A 24,278-nucleotide genomic window follows, 5' to 3' on the forward strand; every position below is an offset into this window, starting at 1 on the left:
TAGCCCGGGGGGCGTGTGCGCGCGCCCAAGCCGGCCCCGGATGCACCACCTGCGCCCCAGCGCGCGGTGCGCGCAGCATCCCAAGCCCTCCGGCCCAGTTCCAACCCCCCCTCTATCAGCCAACCCCCCTCCGCCCCGGTGACTGCTCGTAGGGCGGCAGGGCCGGAGCCGTCGCAGCCACCTCATTGCACAACCCGGCTTCCCAACTGTTTACACAGCCCGGCCTGTGAGTGTGTGTGTATACAGCGTGAGTCATCGGGAGGCGGAGGAGGTGGAGGAAAAGGAGAAGGAGTGCACTGGCCGGGATCGGTGCGGCGAACACACTCACTCACACTCAGTCACTCTCTCCGAGCGCGTCTTGCTCGCTCATACACACGCCGGGAGCTCAGGAGCGCGTAGGACCCGAAGCGCCATCGAAAAGTTGCTTCGACTTCTGCTGCGAGACTTCTTGTTCTGGGAAGTGCATTTGCTCCGGGGCTCCGCCAAGCCTGCGAATCCTGTCCTCACCGCTCGGGATCCCGAGAGCGCCGGCGGTCACCGCCGCCCCTTCTCCCTCCGGGACTACCCGCAGCTGCGGCGACAATAGCGGCGGCTGTCCCCAGCGAGGCGCCGGGAGCCGGTGCCCGCCCCCGGGGCAAGCGCCCAGCGTGGTCCCCGCGTGCAACGCGAGCGCCGGGCAGCGGCTCCTGGTCTGCCCTCCGAGGGGACCGAGCCCAACCGGAGCTGCAGACTCCGTCCCGCCGGCTGGAAGAACTCGCGGCGCCGGCGCCCAGCCCGCAGCGCCCTGCGGCGCGGACCCCGGGACATACAAAACCAGCGCCGCCCCGGCCCGGGACGGGATGCGGGCCGGCCCGGTGCGCTCTGCCATGAGTGGCGCCTCGCAGCCCCGCAGCCCGGCCCTGCTACTCCCCGCCGCCCGGGGCGCCCCGGTCAAGCGCCTGCTGGACGCAGACGACGCGGCGGCCGTGGTGGTGGCCAAGTGCCCACGCCTCTCCGAATGCTCGAGCCCCCCGGACTACCTCAGCCCCCCGGGCTCGCCCTGCAGCCCGCAGCCCCCGCCGGTCCCTCCGGGAGCCGGTGGCTCCGGAAGCGCGCCGGGGCCCAGCCGCATCGCCGACTACCTGCTGCTGCCCCTGGCCGAGCGCGAGCATGTGTCCCGGGCGCTGTGCATCCACACCGGCCGCGAGCTGCATTGCAAGGTAGGCGTCCGGGAGGCGGCAGGGATCCGGGGAGACCACGGGGAGGGTGAAGGTGCTTGGGGTTGGGTCCGCGGGCGTTTGGTGCCTCAGGTTTGTTTGGGGTAGGGCGGACACCTGGGGTGAGTCCCTGTAAGACTGATCTGACCCGGCTCGCCCTATTGGGAATCGAGGGGTTTCCGATTGAGTGATAATAAGGGGGGCTCGGGGCGAAGAGGAAGTGGTCGTTAATTGCTTTATTTCTATATTCCTTTACTTAGCGCGCAGCTTAGCGCGTGGCGTTCCATATAAGTTGTGGAATTGAAATGGATTCCAGGGCCATGCCATTCCCCTTCCCTCATTTCCCCCACCCTCCCCGCCTCCCACTGGTCCTGGAAAGAGGCCCTGCCGTGGGTGCCTCCTTGGAGCAGCTGGCAGCACTCTGGCCGGGGTTTCAAGGCATCCGGACTCAGCTGTGGGTGGTAAAGGGGTGGGACGACTGTGTCGGTGTCCTGTCTCGGGGATTCCTGCTGGAACCCGCGCTGGGACGAGTATACCGCTGAGACCCTCCCCGCCCTTCCAGGGGAGCTGTTGGAGGTGGGGGCGGGGTGGTCTTCCGGCCGGGAAGGGTGGTTGGCTCGGAGTAGACAATCTTGGGAAGCCCGCAGCGGCCAGGAGGAACCCTCGCTACCATTCCCGGCTTTATTTTCCGGCCAGCGCTTTTCGCTTGAATAGAAGGGATTCCATCCAGGAGGAGGAGATAGAACTCCTAGAAACAGGATCCGCCGCTTCCTCCTCCAGTGCCCATAGAAGCAGAACATTCCCGCAAGCCACCCATTGTGAACCCGCACCCCACCCCCTGGCACCCCCCGAGAACCCTCCGGGCTGATCCTTTCACGAAAAAGACCTGGTCACCACCCTCACCACCCCCCAGTTAAACTTGCTCCTGGGTTTTTCTCAACTCACCTGACGCCCCCAGCCCCCAGGCTTGCTGCTGCCACCTACTGCCCGCCAGGAATGACCTTTCAAATGCCTGATCAGCCCAGTTTAAAGGGCAAAAAAATTTTTTTCTGGGTAGCTGGGTTAAGGGCTGTTTTGGGAAGAGTATGTGTGCGTTTAGGGGTGGGTGGGTGCGAGGAGGGGGCAGCAGAGGGATTCATCCACTTGGTGCCAGAGCAGCCAGGCCCCAGAGGGGGTGGGGGGTGAGTCTAGCCATTGTGCAACCCCTTCCAGTTCCTCTGAGCAGATAATAGCTGAATCCAGATGGTGACAGCCCGTGTGTCACCGTTTCCAGTTGAGTCTAGGATATGAGTAACCGGATCAAACAAAAGGCCTTAAAGAGACCAGCCGACTTCTTAGAGGAGATACTACCCATTTCCTGGGGGATGGGGTGGGGAGAGCAGGGCAGAAACAGATGGGGGGGAAAAAAAAGCCATTCAGAGGATCCCATACCCTGTGAGAATTTTAACTCCAGCCTGCTGATACCTGAGTCAGGATGCAGGCGGTTGGCTTAAGGCTGCGTTGTCACAGTCTCTGCCCAAGTCATCTGTTCCTCCTGACTAATGACAGCTCTGCATGTTCTCCGGCCCCTGCTTCCGCTGGGAGGCTGCAGAGTCACCACTTTTGTGCCCTCTGGGCTGACCCTTTGGTCTGCAGGAGGCACACAGATTCTCAGTGGTGGCATTGCCTGCAAACAAGGAAGGAACACATAAGATGGGGGCTCTGGTGCTGTATGCTCAGGAGCTGAGTTCTGATGGAAGACAGGCACCTGTCTGTGACGGGGTAACCCTTTGAATATTTGCTAGCCCAGAGCCCTAGATGCTAGGGGTACTAGGGGTGCACAGGGTGAGGTGGCAGAGAAAGGGAATAAATGAATCGAATACTACTATTATCAACCAAAGCAGGCAGGCTGTGAATTTCAGCCCAGCCATGAATTTGGGAGGTGGCCTCTGTTTTTCTAGCCTCCTAAATAGCAGCCTTCTCTCTGCAGGTGTTTCCCATTAAACACTACCAGGACAAAATCAGGCCTTACATCCAGCTGCCGTCACACAGGAACATCACTGGCATCGTAGAAGTGATCCTTGGGGAAACGAAGGCCTATGTCTTCTTTGAGAAGGACTTTGGGGACATGCACTCCTATGTGCGAAGCCGGAAGAGGCTGCGGGAAGAGGAGGCCGCCCGACTTTTCAAGCAGATTGTCTCTGCCGTTGCTCACTGCCACCAGTCGGCCATCGTCCTGGGGGACCTGAAGCTTAGGAAATTCGTCTTCTCCACGGAGGAGAGGTGAGCGGCTGCCACAGCTCCTCCTGTGGCCTTTTGGAACGATAAGGAAGGTGCAGGCTGAGCCAGTTAGGGTCAGTTGTGTTGGTTGAAAACAAAAGCCACGGGCTCAGTTGTCCCAGATTTAGTATTTAGAAGTTCTGCTCCTGAGGAACCACAGCAAAGGTTGGTTTATTTTGCGCTCTCTCTAATGTGGCCTTGGCAATACCTTGGTGCTTCTGTGGGATGTCGTGTGATGCCAGCATACCCCGCCCCCAGCCCCCAACTCCTACCTCATTGTCAGGCTTATTCCTCATTGTTCTCAGAAAGGTCACCTCTTCTGGGGAGCAAATGTCAACCTGGCCTTCACAATGTTGATTCCTAGAGGAAGTTTTCAAATCTTGGCTTCTCCCAGTGTTTCTTTGTACCTAGAAGGTATGGCAGAGCTAGTTGTACTCTTGTATCGGCAGAACTCTGCTGCCCTTCTACACACTGCATTCCTGTTCCATCTCAGGCTTGGTCCCTGATACTTTCTTCACATCCTTTGGTGCCTTTTTTTGAGACAGCTTGTTTGGACACATCTTTAGAAAATAGCCACATTTAATAATAAATGGAAATTGGCTGGAATTCACTGCTAAATATAGATCATGGCTTATATCATAAAGGACAAGATGAACTTGATAAGACAACCATGAGCCATTAAGATTCAGAGTTGAGGTTGCAGACAAGAGAGTTCAGGAAGCCACAGCAGACAGCCCTTAGCTGATTTTAAGAGGTGGCCCACATCCCTTGTGGGAAGATGGAGAACAGTAACATTATAGAATTATAGAGGTAGATGCGAGTTTTTTGTTTTGGGGGATCACATGGGGCCCACCCCATCTGTGTATTTTTACCTTAAACTCCAGATCATTTGAAAAAAGTACAGGGTTGAGTTGACAAAGTACAGCCTGATTTTGTACCTGACCTTGCAATAATTATTGGAACATACCGATTAGCAAAGAAAAGCAAACTGTTTGCAATAAAGAAGTTTCCAATTCCTGGCACATGCGCCTTCGATATGGTGATGCAGTTTCTGAAACATGCCTTACACACCTCTTTACCAGCTTTTGAAATCTGTGTTGCACAGGCAAATGTCATGGGCATGAAGTTTGGCAACCCGAGGGTTAAGCAATAGCAGGCTGACGCTGGTAGTGTAAGAAGCACAGGTGCAGAGTTTTAGTACTACAGCAGCCAATCAGGGGCACACAGTGTGGGTTGAGTCATATTTTCCGTTTACAGAACCAATGGGTATTTTACATAACGACGGGGAGGTCATGCTGAGGACATACCAAAGTTAGCACATGTATACTACACTCCAGGGAACAGGAAGGCAGGAAGGAAAAAAAAAAAAAAACCACCCCAGATCTTTGAGAGGAAAAGGAATTGACCCATCAGCCTGTACTAAATGTTCGTGTTTAACTTCACAAGTGGATTTACTGAAACAGGGCTATTTCAAACACCAATGAGAGGCAGGTTGCCACCAGACAGTTGAGGTTCCCCACATGGCTTTGGGTTTGGGGGGACCCTGGAGACCTAGGTGGCTGGATCTGAATAAGAGGGGCTTTGACTAAAGGTTTTGCAGTCTTTGGTTGTTCCCTGAACAGATAGGACCTCATCCCCAAACCGTGTAGATTAAATACACTCATGTGTTGATGTGCCATCCTATGCAGGCATGTGCAAGTATTTTAGGGGTCCTGCATGCCTCAAGTCCCACCAGCTATTTGAGCCTGTTCACATTACCTCTCCATCCAATTGAAGTGCTCTTTGCAATTAAACACTCCGATAAATGTAATTAACATTCCTTGCAACTTTCCCATGATAGTTATCACTGCCTGGGCTCAGGTGGACAAAGTTTCCTCTGTGTGTGTGTCTATTGATGGGAGCGGCAGTGCTGACAACCTGTGTGTAATGGGGACTTTGGGCTCTGTGTTCTCTGGTGCAGAGTGAGGGTCCGAGTGGCCATGGCAGCCAGTGACATGGTAAGAGATGAGAGCAGGTTATAGGATGTTCAGGCCTTCCCATAAAGGAGTAGGATCTACTTCTCTTCCCTGATAGCTTTTGAGACAGTGTCAGCATTCCCCTGAGACAAGGTCCCGGTTCTGCAATGTGAACTTTGTAAGTTGTGCAACCCCAATGAGGATGTTTCTTTTGAGCTCCGGCATTGTGAGCAGTACTTGGTGCTTTGCATCAGACCCTCCACCCCAGGCTCTCTCTTCATACTTTGCAAACGTTTATTGCAGTTTGCATTGGCTTGTGAAATCCTGAGTTCAGGGTGGGGGTGGTGGGGCACGGCTTTCCCCTTTACTGGACGAAAGGATAAAGGCATTCCTGGGGCATTTGCTGGGTACCCTTCTTGGGAAGGCCTTGTTTTTCATAGCAGCTGGTCTGGAAATAATGGCTTGTTGCCTCTGTCCCGCAGAACCCAGCTCCGACTGGAAAGTCTAGAAGACACGCACATAATCAAGGGGGAAGATGATGCCCTGTCCGACAAGCACGGGTGCCCAGCCTACGTGAGTCCCGAGATCCTGAACACGACAGGGACCTACTCCGGAAAGGCAGCGGATGTTTGGAGCCTCGGGGTGATGCTCTATACCCTTCTGGTGGGACGATACCCCTTCCATGACTCAGATCCCAGTGCCCTTTTCTCCAAAATCCGACGTGGACAGTTCTGCATTCCAGACCACATTTCCCCCAAAGCCAGGTGCCTCATCCGCAGCCTCCTGAGACGGGAGCCTTCAGAGAGACTTGCCGCCCCCGAGATCTTACTCCATCCCTGGTTCAGGTCTGTCTTGGAACCTGGGTACATCGACCCAGAAATAGGAACTTCAGACCAGATTGTTCCAGAGTACCAGGAGGACAGTGACATTAGTTCCTTCTTCTGCTAATCCCCAAACCTCAGAAACCTCATAATTCTCACACATGGCATTTCCATTTCTAAAGATGGACAGACTTCGGCATGGTGCCAACCAGATACACGACTGCATCAAGATCGCTGCTGAATTCAACGTGGCATCTCCTCCTCTTTATCGTGCTGGTGACCTTACTGATTTGAGCAGCAAGAACTCAGATTGGCTGCCATGCAGAGTTGCTTCCTTTCTTAAAATGAGTCCTTGCCAACTGGCTCTTTGTCAGATGCGGGTGTTCCTTATCTTTTATAAGTGGCAAGGAGTATGGACATGTGCACTGTGTGGTCAAGGAAAATGAACTTGAACTCCCTAAAGGGAGAGGAAGTGAATCGCACAATGCATTTGGGGTAATAACTATATCTTAACAGGGTGACAAACTGTTTGGGCCAATTAACCTGCTGCCTAGAAACTCCTCTTTGGTAGCTAGACTTTTGCTACCCCAGCTTCTCAGAAGTCTTTTTGTTTAACACTCATCCTCTCTTCACACTCACATTTACCAATGATTCTGCTCCGTTTTGGGAGCAGACCATTTTAAGAGTGTAGGGGCCTGCTGAGACCTCATGTGCATTAATGCCTTCTCCCTGACCTTGAAATTTCCCCCCTTTACCAGCTAACCTTGAAATAGTATCACAAAAGATTCAAACTCTTTGCTATTCCAGGACTCTGAGCTCAGACAGAGAGACTGCAGATTGTTAAATAATTCGATCACTTGGAAAGTTAGATTTTTTTTGGTTCTCCCCAAATATGTTAGCACTTCCCTTGTATTTTTTTCCCCAGACCATCTCAGGGTGGAGCATTTTATCTGATAAGAGAAAAATAAGGAGACTCCCCACCCTCTCTCCCAGCATAAATGTAAAACATCTTTGTGCTTCAGAGAAAGTACATTTAAGATAGTCTTAGAAGATTTTCAGACCAACTTCCAAAATTATAGTTTAACCCTTCACAGATCTGGTCTGTCTCTGGCATTGTATGTGTGTCTGCAGTTTTACATGGTGGGTGGTTAATATTTCAAATGTGGTGTGGTTTATGGATACATCTGCATAATTAGTACTTCTGGAATAAATAGTAAGCCCGCATCTTTAAAATCAGAAGGGACTTTAAACATCACCTAGTCTAACCTCCTTCCTCCACCACCTCCCAATGCAGAAATCCCCACTTTCCAGTCTTTAGCAGGTGGGAATCCTGCCTTTGTTGGAATGCTTCCAGAGATGGGAACTCTTGAGTTTAATGGGAAACCGCAACTTGTATTAAAAAACAAATATGGATGAAATGTCAGTAAATGTCTTGAACAGTCCCAAAGTCAGGTGGTTAAGTGAGTAAACAAAACATATTGCATTTTGAGAAATGGCGCAAGAGCAGGCAGTCATTTTTAAGGGCTTCGCCGAGGCAAACTACTAACATGCATTGTGAGAATGCCGTGTATACCTCACGTACTGTGTACTTTGTACATATATTTTACCTTTTATACTCATGTCTGATTTTTGTTGTTGTTGTTTTGGCTCTGAGGTTTGTTTTGTTGTCGTCTGTGTCTGTCCAAATAACCTGCGTGTCTAAAACCACGTGAAATGTGAATGATCATTGGCAATTTTACCTTGATGGAATCATGGGACTCGGAGAGGAGGGAGCGCAGAGGCCTCTGTTGCACGAACGCTCTTGTGGTTGCTCGACTGCTGTATCTGTGATACGTTATCCAGCTGAGGACTCCGGGTTGGCAGGCACTTCTGCTGGGAAAGCTAGAAACACTAGATCCTTTCTGTATGTGTGTATAGATGTGAACACAGGGACAGCCGTCTGACTTGTAGAGAAATTTTAATAAATCTGGTTTCGTAAATAGGCGTGGTAAATTTCTTTCAAGTCCAATCTGCCTTTTACAATTTTGTGCTTGTGTTGAGGGCTGGGGATGCAAAGTCTTTGGGGGATAGACATATCCTCGGGGGCTGGAGTCTCTCGGGGGAGACAGAAGTGAACAGATGACTATTATATTCGGCCTTTGGCTTTTTTCATTCAACTAGGTACAGTCATTTAAATTTTTTTTTTTTACTTTATTTTTTCCTTGAAAGGATATCCTTTATTTTATTTGTTTTAATTTTACAAACATTTTTCCATACAAGCACTCCACCCTCCCCACCTCCCCTTTTAACCTCTAATCTACTTCTTTCTGCAAATTTGCTACTTCTTGTCATCTAAGTGATACTCATACAACATTTGCCCTTATGTGGCTTGCTTATTTTATAGAACATAAGACACTTTGCAGCATGTCTCATAAAGGGCAAAATCATTTTGATGGGTGTAGCCACTTGGATGATACTGGGTTGGGAGGTGCCATAAACCGAATTTAGAATTGGGAAAAATTGGGTGAGAAACATGCATGAATAGGCTGTGAGCTGTAAGACTCCCTCTAGCTTTTAATCTTTTTAGGGACTCTTGAAAATTTGATAAAAGCTATGGACATGCCTCAGAAGGATATGGACGTGTATCCAACAGAATTTTGCATCCACTTCAAGGATTCACATATAATCCCTGAAAGCCACTCCTACAATGCTCCAGGCATCTTTGGGCTTCAGGTTGAGAATCAACCCTAACACCCTCCCCCAACAGAAGACCTAATTAAGATGGCTAATTGAAACATTTGCTCCCCTCACCCAGCTTAAGGGTAAAAATGGAAATCAGGAAAGAAAAAAGAAAACCTACAGTAATTTGAATCACAAAGGTAGATAAAGAAGAAAGAACTTTGGTTCAGTTAGGTTTATAGCTCCACTATTACTGAAGTAACGCAGCATGGGGAAAAATAATTTTAATTTAAACATAACAAATACACAGCAAAATGCACATCTAAGTGTACAGTTGGCGAATTTTCACCAACTGAGCACACTCATAACCAGCAGTTAGATCAAGAAAACAAAACATTTCCAGCACCCTACTACCCACCTCCTGCCCCTTCCCAAGCCCTACCCACTGCCCCCTCTAGAGGAACCACCGGGGACGTAATTTTCACTGTAAATGTGTATATAAACAGAATGAGGACAAACTAATCAACTCCAGGCTGAAATGGAGAGGCAAACGGAAATACCAGATAACACAGCTGCCCTTTTCTAGGGTTCAGGCGGAGATCACCCGGGAAATGAGACCTGTGACACCAAACACAGCACAACTCAAGCCTTGTGACCCAGGAACTTAAGAAAAGTAATGGGAAAAGCACATGACAAACAACATGGGAAGCAGCCAAATGCCTAGAGTAGGAAGCTGGGAGAGTCTGTCTAAATCATCCCAGGAGTAGGATCCTTAAGTCCCTAAATTCCTGGTCTAGGTCTCAGAGATCTCACTGCAGTATCTTCCTGTTCTAGTGGACACAGATGAGGTGTAGCCTAACTCCTGCGGCAAACAGAATGCTAATGCTAAGGACTGAGCTTTTTAATTTAAGGATTTCAAAACACTTCGCAAGCAATTAAGGTTGCAACATCCTTTGCGATACTATTGCATGCACCAAGTAGAGAGAAATATGGGTCAGGATTGGCTGAGATGGCATTCAATGCCACAAATCCATAAATTTAATCTCTACTAAGGTTGGAACAAATCTTAGGCATCGCAGCATCGTAGAAGATTGGAATGACAGTGCAGGGAGCACTGGCTAGAAAGCTAATTACCACTTTACTTTTATTTTCTTCTTGTATCCTCAACATATTTGCCATTTCAGTAAATCATTCTAGTTACATCTCAAATAACTTCTTTTACTCAAATGATATTTTCTAGAACTTTCATTCTCTTCTCTCATTTTTATATTCTCAGGAGTAGAGTGAAACAGATAAATATTTTATCATAAAAATCAATAACATTTGATTTTTTCCAATCATGCAAAGTGTGAAAAAAATAGTTTTAGCTCACAGACCATAAAAAATTAGGCAGCAGGCTGAATTCGGCCCATAGGTCATAGTTTGCTGACTGCTGATGTTCAGCAGTACCATCAAACAGAACTTTCTGCAATGATGAAAATGTTCTCCATCTACATGGTCTGATAAGGTAATCACTTTCGCAGTCTTCTTCTGAGATTTCCATCACTCTAGGTTGGCACCAATGCCAGAACTTGGAGGATGTTGTAACCACAGCTATATGTGCTAACTTGAAATAATGGTTATGGAATAGAGTATAATTTTTAATTTAATTTAATGAAGATAGCCACTCTAGAGTTTCTGTGAATTTACAGAACAGATATGGGGGAGTAGTTGAACTAGCAAAGTGGAAAAAGAAGATAGTAATGGGAGTAAGGTGTATGAATCAATAATTTGGGGGAAAGACACAACCTAGGTGATAAAAAGGATCTGGGGTGTGAGTGATGTGGAGAACGATATGGAAATGTAATTAAGAAAACTTGAGGTCAGGATTAGAAGGGACTCCAATAAAATAAAAACTTGTTGATAATGTAACTGGAGATTCCACAATAAAAAGTTTGGACGAAAGAAGATAAGTGTTAGGTTGAAAATGTGAAGAGGAAGCTTAGTGTTTCATGGCAATGACTATAGAGAGTAAAAGGAAAACAAAAATAGAAATGACCAAGAAAGGACGAGAATAATGGAGTCCAGAAAGATGAGCAGATATTCTATCTTTGTATTTAAAGACCAGAAAAGAAAAAACAACACAAGTGCAATCTTATACAAAACTTGATTTACTCTTTAAAAATGGACAAAACTACAGTACTTTAAAAGTTTAAAGAGATACATATTACTATAGGTTTCAAACTTTGGACTAATTTCCTCATGGATTGATAAAAAAAACTTAATATAGAGCAAATACAAAAAGGCCTCAGCATTCACACACTCAGCACTTGAGATTTTTCACTATATAGGAGCTATCCTGAAAGTCTACAATGTAATTATCTGTCATTTCCTGAGGCATCACTTTGAACAATGTGCCCTTAGAGTTTTGGGTTCAGGGCTTGTCACTTGCCTAGTCTCGGAGCCTAAGCATGGCCCATAAGTATTTCATCTGAAAAATTAAATACAACTGCGGTACAGGAATCCCCAAACAACTTAGGATTGACCCTATTGCGAATGTCAAGGATTTACTTTACTCAAACGTTATAATGAGGAGTTTCAAAAAGTCCTCAGCCTGTCTTCAAAAATCATCCACTCTAGCATCCCCTACTTAAGGGGAAAAGAAAGATGCCAAAAACTTATAAGTAAAGCACGTTAATTTGAAGAACCATTATTAATTTTCAAACTTTGGGTAAAAATTCACATTTTTGACTGAAATGAGGGGTTTAAGAGATCTAAACTATTATAATGCTTAAGTCCAGCTATTTATATTCAAAAGAAAAAATAAACACAAACGTATGAAAGGTTTAAGATCAACCATCTCACTTTAAGTATAATTTTGTAGAAATGTTCATGATCTATACAGCCCTGTCAAGAGAACATTCTATGGCAATAATTAGACCCACTCGTGTACTATCTTAAAAACTCTTCTTTGAGCATAAGATGGTGTGTAGTATAGAATGAATTTCAATGGCATCCAATGGAAACTTCACTGTATTTGCTTAATAGATAACTTTTTTTAGAACTGCATCTGGAATCCTTTTTGGCTCAAAAACAGAAGAATTCAAGAAACACAAATCTGTAAAATCTCTTCTCAATTTTGAAGCAAATGTGGGTTCCTTATAGTTTATACTGGCTGTGCACCTCTTTATGCAGAGACATTGCTGGGCTTTCTGCATTCTTTTTTGGAGAATAAGAAAGTTTTCTGATTTTTGCTACAGGAGATGAGGAGACGTGATATCCTTCAGATGAACACGATTTGACTGGTAAGTTTCAGGTGGTGCCCTGGTAGGACTCTTTACTGGTAGGAGTTTTTATTGGCGTGGAACCCTGGGTCTCTTTTCATCTGTGTATTTTAGTAGTCTTTTAGATAGAGCCCTGGTGATTGGGCTATCTGATTTGCTGATGAGATCTTGAATGTACTTGCAACTGTTTTTAAAGGCAAATAGAGGTCATCAGAATCATTTCCTGACTTGCTTATATCACAGATGCTCTTGTACAAGTCATCTTGGCTTTCTTCTCTATTAGAATTACTGCTCTTTTTATTTTGTTGGAAAAGGAGTGAGATGAACACACTCTTCCAAGTAAAAATTTCAAGCATCACTGAAACTGACAGATTCATCCCATTTTCTTTTGGAAACTTTTTTAAAACTGCAATTTTATTGAGATATATTGTCTCACCATTCTATCCTCCAAAGAATACAATCACTGGCTCACAGTACCATCATATAACTGTGCATTCATCACCATGGTCAATTTTAGAACACTTTAATTACTCAAACAAAACAAAACCCCCAAAACCCAAACATCTATATCCCTTAACCCCCCTATTACTGACCCCTAGTTTACTTTCACCCTTCCTCCCTTTATACCTTGATATAAACTTTTTCTTCTGTTAACTTCTCTTGTCTCTTTTTCTTCTTTGTGCAACTCTACGTTTAGTTTTAGTTTGCTCAAATTTAGTCTCTAAAGTGACTTCTTTTGTTTTACTAAGCCTTGCTGAGTGAATCAGCTTTGGTGGTAAGGGAATTTGGTCCTTGTTCCACTGCAAACTGTTGCTCCAAATGTAGAACTGTTTTGTTCTACATTTTCAGGTATGTACACATTTATTAGTGGGTCTGCAAATCAAAATTTTCCAATTCAAAAGATTCCCCTGTCAAATGACTGGTTTATAAATTATTCACAGTACTGAATTGATATGGATTAAAATGTTTCATTAAATTGTGATAAACAGATACAGTTCTAGGTAACACATTATCAGTAGACTTATCTTTATTTGATCAAAATCAAATCTGTCTTGAACTGTAGGTGTTTGCTATTCTATTTGAAATGACTCTCCTTGTCTTCGAAGGTCAGCTTCCTGAAGAGGAATTTTCAGTAAATCCTTCACAAACAATTTCCTGGAGTTGTCAGCACCATCGGAGTCCATTCCAGAGGGACCTACTTCCTGGTTCTGAGCAGGTTCTTCTGTTTGTTGTGAAGTATGTTTTTCTTTCAACTCACAGCTGACATGTGCAGTAGTAACATTCTTTTCTCAGCTGTAGGGTATTTTGGGCTGCTCTCACTTTGGCTTTTTCATTTTCCTAAGCTAAAACTACCATTCCATCGTCCTGGCAAATTTTCGGCAGGGTAGAAGTGCTGTTGATTATCTGTCAAGGTGCAGCTGCAGAAAGTCTTGTGTTTGCCAATTTCTGCTAAGTTTTTCCTTTTCTCCTTCACCCTCTTCTTTGTGTCTTCAACACTATCCTGAAAGGACTTTTAAAGGTACCTTTCCTGGGCTATTTTCTGCCTCGGCCAACGATTCTGCCGCCGCCCTGCCCTCCTCACATTCCAAGGTTCGGCTGGGCCGGCAGGTCGCGGGGACCCCGAGCCGCGGGCCCACGCTGCACAGCCGCCGCGCCCGTTCGCGTCGCTTTCTTCTTCCGCGAGTGCATTCAAAAGTCTCCTCTGCGCTCGCTCATTGGTTGGCCGGGCGGCGGTCACGTGACGCTCGGCGTCCCCGGCGGCTCCCGAGCCGGCGGCGCCCCGCCTCCTCAGGAACTTCACCTGGCGCGGCACGTGGTGTCGTGAAAAATCCATTCACAGGCCTGATTTTTGGAACACTTATTGGAGGAGTGTTTTCCCGGGTTTCCTCGTCTGGTCTTCCCTGGCGTCAGCTACAGCCGCCTTGAGCCCGTCAGTCATGAATTTTAATCCCATGCCTCAGCCAGAAGGCAGCCGCAGCAAGTCAGGAAAAATGTCCGTGTGAGGAGGCCCAGGCCTCAGTTTGAAGAGGCAGGGATTTCGGGTTGAGAACTCAAGGACGCTCCAAACATATATATATAATTTGCCTAGCGGGATGTTTTTGCCTCTGTTTGTGGTGTAGACGCCACAGAGCCGCTTCCTGCGTTCTCCAAGAGGGCTCCGTAGTCTATTTTCTGTGCTGGGGCAGAGACCGCGGAACTAAGCCTGTGAGCCATACCCTCCCCCCTCCCCCGCCATTTTATAGATGGGAAAAGCAAGGCCGAGAGAGGGAAAAGAATTTTCTTTCTGCATAGCTGGAGTTTCACTTGGTGTCTGAGTTCCTGCCAGTTGCCATCTTTTCTTCTTCTGCATGGGGATGTAATTTTGTGGATGACGTTCGTGGCCAGAAACGTCAATAAAGCTTAGACACGCTCCTCGACAGAAAATTAATAATTAGAGTAATAATAATAATGGCAGGAACCCATATGTATTGAGTGCCTACTGTTTGCCCAACAGTGCCTTAGCACTTTGAAGCACTGCCCCGTTTAGTTCTTACAAGGCGCAGTGAGGAAGGTACACACTCTCATTTGCCCCATTTTACAGATGAGTAAAAGGAGGCCCAGAGAGGTTAAGAAACTTGCTCAAGGTCACATAGCTAGTGGAGAATGGGATCTGAACAGTCTCAGCATGTGACATGCAGTCCCGTGTCGGCAGGCTTTCACCTTCTACAGTTCATTCCCACGACTGAAGTCCTGCCATGTCAGCCTATCTGCATGGAGATCCTGATCTTTCCTAGGGAAAAAACAGGAGAGCTGGTAGTAGAGAGAAAAGAGCTTGAACTTTAGGAATAGAGACCTGGCATCAAATTCCAGCTTTATCACTATCTGGCTGTGCGATTCAGACAAGTCGCACAACCCTTCTCTGCCTCCACTTATTCCATCTGTGAAATGGCATAACTTCTCCTCTTACAGCTGTGGCTGAGGATTACTTAAAGCAATGCCTGTTGAGTGCCTGGTTCAATGGGACCACATAGCAGTCTCCATAATCAGGCAAATCCTTGTGCACAGGAAGAACATAGCCTGGGATCCTGGTTCAGCTCCATATTTGCTCTGTGACCTTATGCAAGTTGCAAATCCTCTCTCATCCCTAATGTTCTCATTCATAAAATGGGGGCATAATAATAAGTGCAGGATGGCAGGCAGACTAGTAATTCGCAAAGGGCCTGGGTTGCGGCGAGCTCAGTCAGGGACTTGAGTCAGGAATCAGATATCCTAATGTTACTATCCCTCTTTCCCTTCTTTTGTCCTCCCTGTTCTTTCCCCTCTGCTTGCAGGCCTATGGAAACCAAACTGTTGAGCTGAGGGGACGCTTGGAGGGGCAGGCCAGTGTGAAAGCAGGGCAGTTGGCAGGGGGTAAGGAGTGGGGTAGGGAGTGGGTGACCCAGCTTTGTGTCACCTGCTGCCCAGGGCTGAGCTCCGTTGGGTCAGGTGAGCAGCAAGCAGTCTGGCTTCTCTGTTTCCAGCTGGTCATCTCTTCCAAGATCTCAGAAACTACCTCTACCCCTGCATTTCCACCCCCCATCCCCAGGGACTCGTGGCTTGAAATCACCATCTCTCAGATGCCACCTTTATTCCTAAGGTAGAGGCCTCACTGGACTCCCACAAAAGCTGGTATTGACAAAATCACCACATGGCCAGTTTCTTCGGGAGCAGAGCTAGCTTAGTTACAGTGGACAGGGTGGCAGAATGGTTAGGTATGAGGGCCCTGGAGCTACAGGGACCAAGGTTTGAAGCATGGTCTAGCACTTCCTGCCGAGGGAGACTGGGCAAGTTTCCTAACCCTCTTCAGCCTCTGATGCTTTCTCTGTGAAATGACTTTTTTTAGTAAGAACTCCTACCTCCCCAGATGGTCATGCAGTTTGAATATCATACCTGTGAATTATTTCCCACATTACCTGGCTGATAAAAAATGTTCAACAAATGTGGCTATCAGTAACAGGGGGAAAAGAAAATAAAAATTTACAAATCAGTCCATGAAAGGTGCTTCTCATGGAGGTCGGGGAGGGATTGGGAAAATCTTGCTAAAAGCAAATTCTATTCATTAGAGCTGGGGAGAGGCCCGAGACAGCATTTCCACCAGTTCCAGGTAATGTTAGTGTTGGCCCTAAAAGGATGGGGATCCCACCCATTTCCAAGCAGAGACTTGTTAAGTCTCAGTGAAGATGACCTAATTCCTGAAAATGGGTATGTTTGGGTAAACCTGGGAGGAGGAAAGTGGAGAGGAGCCATCATTGTTGAGTAGCTGCTTGGCATTGGATTTGCTGAATGAGTTGTCTCTTGGAATCCTTACAGCATCATGGAGAGGTGTTATCAGCTCTACTGTACAGATAGGGAACCAAGACCCAGATGTTAATTGACTTGTTCAAGTCATGCAGCTAGGAAAGGGCAAGACCTGATTGATTTCTGCCTCCAATCCCATCACCTTCCTCTGTGTCTCAGAGGCAAAGGCAGGAGGAACCATAGAACACTGAGACAGACAAGCCACCTTTCTCATTCTCTGAACTCGATTCCCTCATTGGCACCATGACTGGGTGCATAAATGATCTCTAAGCTTCCTCCTTGTTTTCACGTTGGGAGAGTTTTTGGTCTGGTCTGTGTGCTCTCCACTCTTACTCAGCCTTCATTTGGCTGTATCCCCATGCTGCTTCCTAATTTGGCCCTGAGGTTCTGCTTGGAGACATATCAGTTTCACCCTGTCAAGTTAGAAACACCAGCAGAACTGCTGGATGTGGTCATCTTCCCAACAGCAGACTAAGCAGTGGAGTGATGACCAGAATAAACCCAGCACCAGGGCCAGAGGGAACATTCTTCTATCCCCCAGAGATGGCCTTTCAGTGTTCCTGCTGGTAGAGAAGGCCACTTATGTCAGTCTGACATATGTGTGATCCAGTTTCACCTGAAGCACGGTCTTCAAGGCTCAACCCCACAGGACCTGAGTGCTAGAGAAAGGATTTGTTTGTATCCACAGATGGAGAGGCAGGGCCTATATGTTCTGCAGGTGGGTTCACAGGTACTTCTTAGACTCATGGAAACCAGAGATGGTTTAAAAAGCATGTTTAGAAAAGCATGTAGGCTAGGAGCATGAGCTCTGGGCATGCTCCAGAGCTGAAATCTCTGGGTTGGAAGCCTGTCTCTGCTACTTCCTAATATATGATTTGGGGCAGGTTAGTTGATCTCCCTGGGGCTAAGGGAGCTAAGGGTAGTAGTTGTCTTACAGGGTTGTGGTGAGAATTAAATTAACTGACACGTGAAAAGCCCGTAGAACATTGTCTGGCACATGGTAAGCCCTCAATGCATGCAAGCCATCCCTGTGAATGTGAAGTTCATCAGAGCAGGGACTCACCTGTTTTGCATATTATTGAACACCATACATCTGGAACAATGCCTGGCATGTGATACATAACTTGTGAATATTTGTACAATATCTGAACTAGGGAATGTCTGGAGTGGTGGTTTTCAGATTGTGCTCCAGGGAACCCTAGGGTGCCTGAGGCCACTGTATGGTGGGGAGGAGAGAGTGTGAGGAGAAACACTTGAGTAGGGGTCAGCATTGTTTTACTCTTTTCCTCTGTGAGAGCTTCTCTGATTCATATGCTTTGTATCTGGTTCTGGGTAAAATTTTTTTGGAGAAAGATTTTTGCAGCTGAAAAAAGTTAGAAAACCATTGATATCCCAAATTTGGTCCCAGACTTATCTGGATGCAGGTCAAGAATGCAGATACCCTGGTCCCACCCATGTTCTACTGAATCAGACTGTTTGGGGAAGGGACAAGCATCTTAAAAATCAGTTTTCCAAAGGATTCTGGTTCATACTAACGTTTGAATAACCACCTGGCTAATCATTTTACAAATGGGAAATTGAGGCTGGTGATGTGAAGTGCCTCACTCTGGGTCTCCTGGGGAATGTTGGAAGGGTTGGGGCTAAAAGTTTCTGAATTTCTAGACTGGTGCTCCTTCTACACTGCAACTTCTGTGACTCTCAAACTGCTGAGCCCTTGCCACAACCCCTTCCAGGTTATGAGAGAGGGTCCTGGTAGGGAGACAGGAACCTGACCATTATGACATCTGCCTGGTGGCACCTTTCTGCCTCTGAGTGCTTTCCCTTTGCCCACACACACTGATAATGGGCACTTATTGGGATTTGGGTGAATGAAACAAAGAATGAATGAATGACATTCTTGTGGCAAGTGACAAGTATTTAATGGCAGGTAGTACCAAGTGCTATGAAACAAAATAAAGTCAGGTGAGAGAGAGAGAGAGTAAAGGGGTGGGGAGACTACTTTAGATAAAAGGAGGAGAGAAGACTTCTTCTGAGGTGGTGATGACTGAGCAGAGACTTGAAAGCTGTGAGAAAAGAATTCAGCTAGGGGGATAGCATTCTAGCAGAGGGAACAGTACTAAGCGGGTCATTGAGAAACTGTAAGAATTGCTTGAGGCTTAAATGGAGACAATGTGTGTGAGGCTCTTAGGATAGCGCTGGATCCATGTTGGCTGCTATGGATGTCATTTTGTTCCCATGCTGAGAAGGACAGGCCTCATTAGACACACTTATTTTTATTTTATTCTCATTTATGTTATTTAGAAAGTCATGCTTAGGGTGCATGGGTTGTTCAGTGGTAGAATGCTCACCTTTCATGTGGGAGACCCAGGTTCATTCCCCGACCATGCACACCCCCCCCCCAAAAAAAAGTTATGCTTATTGAGGTATATTTTCCTTAAAATAAAATTCACTCTTGTTCAATGTTCAGGTTGATGACATTTGACAAGATATAGCACATTTCCACTGCTGTCAAGAACATTTCCATCACTACAAAAAGCTCCCTATGTGGTTAATCTCCCTCATCCAGGGCCCTACCGCTACTGATCTGATTTCTGTCTCTAGGATTATGGAATTACACTCTGGAATGACGCTTTTGGAATGGCAAAAGTATATACTCTTCTCTTCGTTGTCTGGCTTCTTCCACTAAGCAGACTGCTGTCATGTGAATTGTCAACTTGTTCTTTTTTATTGCTGAATAGTATTCCATCGTATGGATGTACTTGTTGATGGGCATTTTGGTTGTTTCCAACTTGGCGTTATTATGAACAAAACATTCGTGTGTATGTGTATGTCTTTGTGTGGACATATATTTACATTTTTCTTTGAGTAAATACCTAGGAGTGGGATAGCTGGACTATATGTTTGACTTAATAAGAAATCATTAGCTGTTTTCCAGAGTGGTTGTACAATTTTGCATTCCCACCAGCAATGTATGAGAGTTCTAGCGACTCTACATTCTCATTAACACTTAGTCTTGTCAGTTATCTATCTTTCTATCTATCCGTCTATCTATCTATCATCTGTTTAGATTTTAGTTATTCTACTACACATGTAATACTATCTCATTTGTGGCTTTCATTTTCATTTCCCTAATGACTAATGAGGTTGAACATCTTTTAAAGTAGGTATTTGCCATTCACATCTCTTTGGTGACATCTCTTTAAAAGTATTTTCTCCATTTTTAAATTGGGATCTTTATCTTATTAAGTTGTAGGAGTTTTTTTTAAAAATATATGTAATCTAGGGCGGGCCGCGGTGGCTCAGCGGGCAAAGTGCTTGCCTGCTATGCCGGAGGACCTCGGTTCGATTCCCGGCCCCAGCCCATGTAACAAAAAACGGAAAAACAAAATACAATAAAACAAGAAAATGTTTAAAGATGTTTCCCTTTCTTCCTTCCTTCCTTCCTTCTATCCTTCCTTCCTTCTCTCTGTCTTTCCTTTAAAAAAAAAAAAAAAAAAAAAAAAAAAAATATATGTAATCTAGATACAAGTTCTGTAACTAATATGTTCTTTGTAGATAGTTCCTCCCAGTCTATGACTTGTTTTTCATGTTCTTAACAGTGTCTTTGCTAGAGCAGAAGTTTGAAATTTTGATGAAAGCCAATTTATTAATTTTTTTATGGTTCTTGTGTTTCTGTTCCAAAATCTCTTTACTTTATTCAACTTTACAAAGATTTTATCCTATATTTTATTCTAAAAGTTTTCTAGTTGTAAGTTTTACATTTAGGTTGACGTTCCATTTTGAATTAACTTTTGTATGTGATGTGAGGTAAGGGTTGAAATTTATTTGTTTTTTTCACATTGATTGTCCAATTGTTTCAGCATCATTTATTGAAGGGTTTATTTTACAGACAGCAAAACAGAAGAAAGGATGTAAGGCTTTGCCAAATGTTCCACATAGTGTAGAATTTCTAGTCCAGGTTGGGGGATAGCAGAGTGGGGAGAAATGGGGCTCCGGGTGACCTAACAGGTATCCTTGACGGGAATGAATAATCAGCTCCTCCATGATGAAACTGTCATCTCAAAAGCAGGATGCAGGCTGGCCATGAGGTGCCTGGCAGGGTGTCTCTCTTGGTGTTCTCAGAGATTTGGACTGACTTGCGTAAACTGCAGATTAGGAAGCATTAGGTAATGAGAGGGTGGCCGGAGCTGATTATACACTGGCCTGGCGTGGGGCCACGGAATGCAGCCTGTGGGGATGGCCTTGCCCAGCAAGTCAAATATAGCTCCAACTGGGATGGATTGGCTTCCTCTCTGCCCCCTGCAGCCAGGACAGAGACTCTGCTGGATTGGACTGGTCTCTAGCTCCAGAACTCAGTGTCTGGAGCCTCCTTAGTATCTTACAACCTCTGGAGGTGGCAGTGGGAAAGGAAGCTGGGAGCCCTTTGAACCAAATAATTTATTCCACTTTTAGAAAGAGACAAGCTATAGAGCTTTGCCCAAAGAAAAAGTTAGAAACAGAAATTCATGTTTATCCTGCTGGCTCCCTTCTTCCTGTAGGACCCCTTAGATGCTTGACCACCACCCTGGAGGTCCTGCAGATGAAAGGAGGAAGCTGTGGAGGGAGGAGTGTGCTCAGAGGATAGGAGGTGGGAGGTGGGGTTTTCCTCAGAGGAGGATTATAGACAGTAGAGGGTCCCCTGCTTCTGCAGGTTGAAAAGGAAGTTTGGCCAGAAGGCAAAGCCCACTCAGCTGCTCCCAGAGGAGAGGATTCTTATCCCTGTGCACACCCTGTTGGGCTCATGACTTTCAAATCTTGCTCCCCAACTCTAGATATGCAATTCAGTCTTACCTGAGTGTATGCAGCCATTTCATTGCAAAACCAAAAGCATCATAATCAAACCTAACATTTCACCTGCTTCCTTGTTTCCTCTAATGATGAGACAGAGGATCAATCTAGTTGGTGGCTCAACACAAAAATCTGGGAGTTATTTTAGATTCTTCTTTTTCCATTATCCTTCATATTCCATGTCCATTAAATCCCGTTTTTCTACTTCTTAGTTATCATTGGTATTGGCCATTCAACAAACTTTTATTGGTCATTCAATAAATAGTTATGAGAAGAACCCACTGTGTGCCAGGTAATGAGCATGTAAGAGTGAACAAAACAGACCAAAATTCCTGTCCTTATTTAGCTGACATTCTGGTAGTTCCCTGCTCTCCATCCCACATGCCATCCCCTGGGTCAGGTGTTTCTCACCTCTTGCCTGGATTTGGCAATATTCTTGTCTTTGAACTCCCTGCCTCTGGCCTTGCCTCTCCATTAGCTGTTGTTTCACCTGCACTCAGAGGTTTCTTTCAAACAAGTAAACCTGATCATACCACTCCCCTCCTTAATCCTTTCATGGTTTCTCGTTGCCCATAAGAAGAAAGTCACATTCTTTCACCTGATGTATGGTACCCCCATGCCCTGCAAACTTCTTAAATTCCCATGTGTCTGACCTCTTCTCAATGACTTAGGATTCTTGACCATCTGTTCTTTTTATCTCCATAGCTTTGTTGCATTGCTCTCTCTATATGGTATATTCTTCCTGGATAACTCTTACTCATGGTTTCAAGGCTCAAATCAGATGTCCTCTCTGCCCAGAAGCCCTCCCTGATATCTCCAGGCAGAGTTGAAGGCCTCTTCTTCTCTGATCCTGTAGCTTGTTGTTCATATGTAGTTCCCAGTGCTTTGCACACTGGCATTCCTGCTAGTCTGGGAGTCCTTGGAGAGCAGGGACTGGGCTCTGTTCATGACTAGCACATAGAGTATAGGGAGGTGCCTGACACATGGTGGGTATTCCAATAATGTTTGTTGGTTGAATGAATACTTGAATGAATGGCATTGAGCACTATGTTTTAACCAATAAGGATTAGGGCTGGGGAAGGGAGGTATCCCGTGCTCAAGTGGTGGGCGAACTGTTGGTCAAGAAGATATTGTGGGCAAGTTTATACAGAGATGGAGCCATAATATTGAGAGACCACGAAGTGCTGGAGAAAAAGCACTGAACTCAGAGTCACAAGCCCTGACCCTACCTTTTTCTAGCTGAGTGCCCTTGAGCAAGTCACTTTTCTCTGTGCCTTGATAGCCTTATCTGCCCCTGGGAATGTATGCCTGGAAGCCTTATAGGTTCACAGGGTTGTTTTGAGGACCAGATGAAACAATGTTTGTAAAGTGCCTACAGAATTACTGTTCTGTGCCTGTGGGGAGCAGCTGTCATCTGTGGGAGTATCTCCACCTGCCATCAGCCACACTGCCTTCTGGTGACTTGGAAGGATTGCATGCTTTGCCCTCTGATGACAGCAGGCTCATTCCTCAGTCTTTAGGAGAGGTGAATGGAGGAGGAGTTGGGGCATAGTAAAACTAGGTGCACCAGGCTAGCTGAAGGAATCTCATCAGACCTCAAGGGCACTGTGCCAGGCATGGGAGTGTGGCTGTATATAGTGTCCAGTCCCTGACCTCCAGAAGCTCACAGTTTAGTGGCAGATGCAACCTCCTTTTGTGGGAGTTCACCAAAGGTCACTGTTCCAGCCTTCTGGAGGATTTTACATTGCTACTTTGTCCAACACAGGTATGGACATATAACTTGTGTTTGACAATGAAATGTGAGCAGAATTGATGTGTATTCCATCTGGGTGGCAGCCTTAATATGTTTGACATATCCTCTCTTCTCTTTTTCCTGTCAAGCAGCAGTGTCCCCAGAGAGAGGCTGCTCTGTCCAACTCCACTCCAGAGTGACGATGGTGTGGAACAGAGTGGCAGCCAACCTGTCATACATTTGTAGGGTGAGTGAGAAAGATATCTTTGTTGTTGTAAGCCACTGAGATTTGGGGGATGTTTGCTTCTGCAGAAAAACCTAGTTCATTCTAATACACCAATAAAACAGTTTACCCTGGCAGTGAGGGAGCTGCTGGAAAAGAAATAAATAGTATTTTGTGGGAACACAGATGAAGGGGCAGAGATTAACCCTGTGGGGAGAGGTCACTGATGGTTTCTACTTTTAATCTTGTACTCATTTACTCCTCCCAATAATTTTGTGAGGTTAGAATTTTTGTCCTACTTTTTAGGACATTTTTAGGAATTTTCAGCTCAGTGTCATTCAACTTGTCATGAATAGAGCTGACATTCAAATTTCCCTACCTCTTGGCTTTTAAAAGGCTATTATTATATTAGTAATATTTAATATAACACTTATTCCTAAGTACAGGAATAAACTCATTTAATCCTCACGACAATCCTGTCAGGTACCTAGTATTATTATCCCCATTTTACAGGTAAGGAAACAGAAACCAATTGGTTGCCTCATGTCACACAGCCAGTATTTGAAGAGTGGAAATTTGGCTCCAGAACACATTCTCTTAACCGTCGCAAAAATCCATGGCCTGACTTTCCCATGCTCATGGGGGTGACAGATAAGTGCCCAAATAACTGTTCACTCTATGTGCTTAGGCTAGGTGATATTCCAACACCCATAGCTTCAACCATTATGTCCCACAAGTTCAGCCCAGATCTCCTTCTAGTGCCCATTAAAATCCTTCCTGGATGTCTGGTGGACATCACAAACAAGTTCTAGTCTCCGTACATCATTGTCAGACCCTAGCTTGCAAACTGGACTAAGCCACCCTCTTGCTGAGAATCTTTCCATGTCTTCCTGTCACCTCCCTTAAGCATTGGTGCCCTTGCTGCTGCTTCTACTATTTCTCCAGCCTTATTTTCCAACCCTCTCCTTTGCTGGTCTCTCTTGAACATTCCTCACATCCTTCTCTGATGGACTGTCCTTTAAGATTT

General features: G+C 45.9%; 1 protein-coding gene and 1 pseudogene across 2 annotated transcripts; one reads left to right on the forward strand and one right to left on the reverse strand.

Annotated features, from left to right (window-relative positions):
* Positions 1 to 257: 257 nt before the first annotated feature.
* TRIB1 (tribbles pseudokinase 1) lies at positions 258 to 9,303 on the forward strand. 2 transcript variants are annotated; one of them, XM_077167644.1, is made up of 3 exons: positions 258 to 1,199; positions 3,166 to 3,458; positions 5,893 to 9,303. In XM_077167644.1, exons 1-3 carry the CDS (start codon positions 840 to 842, stop codon positions 6,356 to 6,358), a joined length of 1,119 nt encoding a protein of 372 aa, XP_077023759.1. In that variant the 5' UTR covers positions 258 to 839; the 3' UTR covers positions 6,359 to 9,303. The 2 variants fall into 2 exon arrangements, with proteins under 2 accessions (XP_077023759.1, XP_077023760.1); XM_077167645.1 differs by lacking the exon at positions 258 to 1,199 and adding an exon at positions 1,739 to 1,772 and having other exon boundaries at positions 5,893 to 9,300.
* Positions 9,304 to 11,874: 2,571 nt separating this feature from the next.
* On the reverse strand, positions 11,875 to 13,986 carry LOC143686882 (shugoshin 1 pseudogene; annotated as a pseudogene).
* Between the last annotated feature and the right edge of the window lie 10,292 nt (positions 13,987 to 24,278).

The sequence above is a fragment of the Tamandua tetradactyla genome, chromosome 6 (assembly GCF_023851605.1).
Source record: "Tamandua tetradactyla isolate mTamTet1 chromosome 6, mTamTet1.pri, whole genome shotgun sequence".
Classification (NCBI taxonomy): domain Eukaryota; kingdom Metazoa; phylum Chordata; class Mammalia; order Pilosa; family Myrmecophagidae; genus Tamandua; species Tamandua tetradactyla.